This window comes from Microtus ochrogaster, chromosome 18 (assembly GCF_000317375.1).
Source record: "Microtus ochrogaster isolate Prairie Vole_2 chromosome 18, MicOch1.0, whole genome shotgun sequence".
Taxonomy (NCBI): Eukaryota; Metazoa; Chordata; class Mammalia; order Rodentia; family Cricetidae; genus Microtus; species Microtus ochrogaster.
The window spans coordinates 2,718,956-2,721,235 of record NC_022020.1 but is presented as its reverse complement, the minus strand read 5'-3'; the positions used below and the strand labels follow the sequence as shown (position 1 = coordinate 2,721,235).

Below are 2,280 nucleotides of genomic sequence, written 5' to 3'. Positions count from 1 at the left end.
AAAAAAAAAAAAAAAAAAAAAAAAAAAAAAACCAGGACATGATTCTGGGTGGAAGACCTTATTATGGCAAAATATCACTCCGGAAATCTCAACCCCTGAGCTTTGTGCTCCCAGGTTTGTATTTAGCATGAAGATCTTCGGGAGTGCCCGCAAAGCTTTGAACAACTCCAAAAGCCTCCCCCCCCCATGAGTCCCACCTCACAGTCGTCTTGGGCCTGGGAGATATCCAGGTAGCTTTCCAAGATGTTTGCTGCTTCCGGCTGTCTGCTAGTAGGGACACTGAAATGTTTTATTTTGTGTTCTTATTTTAATTTGACTGTTTTCTATTTGAATAATCATTCAAAGAATTGCGACAAAAATTTACTGTCTTTGGTTTTTTTTTTTTTTTTTTTTTTTTGGCCAGGGTAAATACTTATGACTGTGGAGAAAATGTTTCAAGATGGCTGTCAAAGTTTTTTGGCCGTCCATGTCATTTAATCAAGCAAAGTCCTGACTTCCAGCGAAATGCACGGAAGACACCTGAAAAAGGTATCACATTGGGATGGGGTATTAAAGGGCTGGAGCCCTAGTTATTCTGCATGGGGCATGCTCAGCCTGGAAAGTGGATTCACTGGGCAATGGGCTCCTGACATCATCTTGTGGCTGCAAGACACACTGCAGAGTTTTAACCTGGGAGTTTTGTGGCCTCCTTTGAGGCTTGGAGCACAGCTTCATTGCAGTAGGAGACACGGGAGCATAGAACCACAGCTGGCACTTGGAGAAGAAGCAAGCCTGGGTGTAACAACGGTGTGGGCACAGAGGAGAGGAGAGGCCTGCACAATGTGGAGCCCGAGCCGGGTCGTGGCACTTATGCCTGCTTCCAGGATGCCATTCCCGGTGCAAAGCTCCCTGGGTCTAGCTGGCCTTCCACCAGTTTGTGTTTGGAGAATTTAGGAAAATAATTAAGTTTCATTTTCCCCCAGAGTATTCTTACATTTTCACCTAAAGTTGCGAAGGTAGTTTAAAGAGCTGCAAAAGATGGTATATGTAGAACGTTTCATTTATTTTTTATTTTATGTGCTTGCATGTCTGTGTATCATGTGTGTGCAGTGCCCTTAAAGGCCAGAGTGGGAGTCAGATGCCCTGGAAATGGAATTGAAGACAGTTGTTAGCCACTGTGTGAGTTTTGGGACCTGCCCCTGGGCTCTCTGGAAGAACAGCTGAGCCATCTCTCCAGTCCTGCCACACATCTTACTTAGTGTTATTTTGAGCTCAAACTTGTACAGGATTTTTTCCACCACGGCCATAGCTAATTCAGTACTGTGATAATCTTCTTAATGCCATAGCTATTTAGATGTCATGAGTATTCATTAAAATATGTGAGTATGTAAACGTATCTGTTTGTGTCTATATGTACGTATAAGTATGTATATAGCTCATATACGTGTCTTCTTAATGTGTATATGGTATGTGTGTGCATGTGTGTGTGTTTGTGTGTATGTATGCGGTACATGCATGGGTATGTGTATAGTGTGTTGTAAATAGTGTGTATGTATGCTGTGTGTGTGCGCACGCGCACATATGTATCTTGCTTGAGGCAGAGTTTCTGGCTTACCACTGCATGATGGACCTCAAGCTCCTAAAAATTCTGGTCTTGCCTCCCATCTCACCTTAGGTGTGTAGGAATCACAAATGCATACCACTGCATCTAGAATTGCATGGGTCCTGACAATCTGAACTTCTGCTTTCATGCATGCTTTATTGGCTGAGCCATCTCCCCAGAGACAGGGTTTCTCTGTGTAGCCCTGGCTGTCCTGGAACTAGCTCCATAGATCAGGCTGGCTTTTAACTCACAGAGATCCACCTGCCTCTGCCTCCCTGAGTGCTGGGATTAAAAGTGTGCACTGCCACACCCAGCTTTTGTTTTGTTTTGTTTTCAAGAAAGAGTTTCTCTCTGTGTTGCCCTGGCTATCCTAGGACTAGCTCTGTAGATCAGGGATTTGCCTGCCTCTGTCCCCCGGATACTGGGATTAAAGTTGTACCTCCATGCTTGACATTTTAATTCTTTTTTTTTTCCTTTTCAAACTTGGATTTCATCTCTTTTCTTCAGTGGAATCTTGTCTTAGAGTTATTCTATGCATAGAAATCTTGCTGGGCGGTGGTGGCGCACGCCTTTAATCCCAGCACTTGGGAGGTAGAGGCAGGCAGATCTCTGTGAGTTCGAGACCAGCCTGGTCTATAAGAGCTAGTTCCAGGACAGGTTCCAAAACCACAGAGAAACCCTGTTTCGAAAAACCAAAA

The 2,280-nt window shown here is 44.1% G+C and overlaps 1 protein-coding gene across 1 annotated transcript in view; it reads left to right on the top strand.

Moving 5' to 3' along the window:
- The window catches only part of Mocos (molybdenum cofactor sulfurase), a 46,820-nt gene that overhangs the window by 31,872 nt on the left and 12,668 nt on the right, over positions 1-2,280 (top strand). Inside the window, exon 11 of the mRNA XM_005355732.3 lies at positions 404-528. Within this exon, the coding sequence (XP_005355789.1) occupies positions 404-528 (125 nt within the window). The remainder of the gene's footprint in view (positions 1-403; positions 529-2,280) is intronic.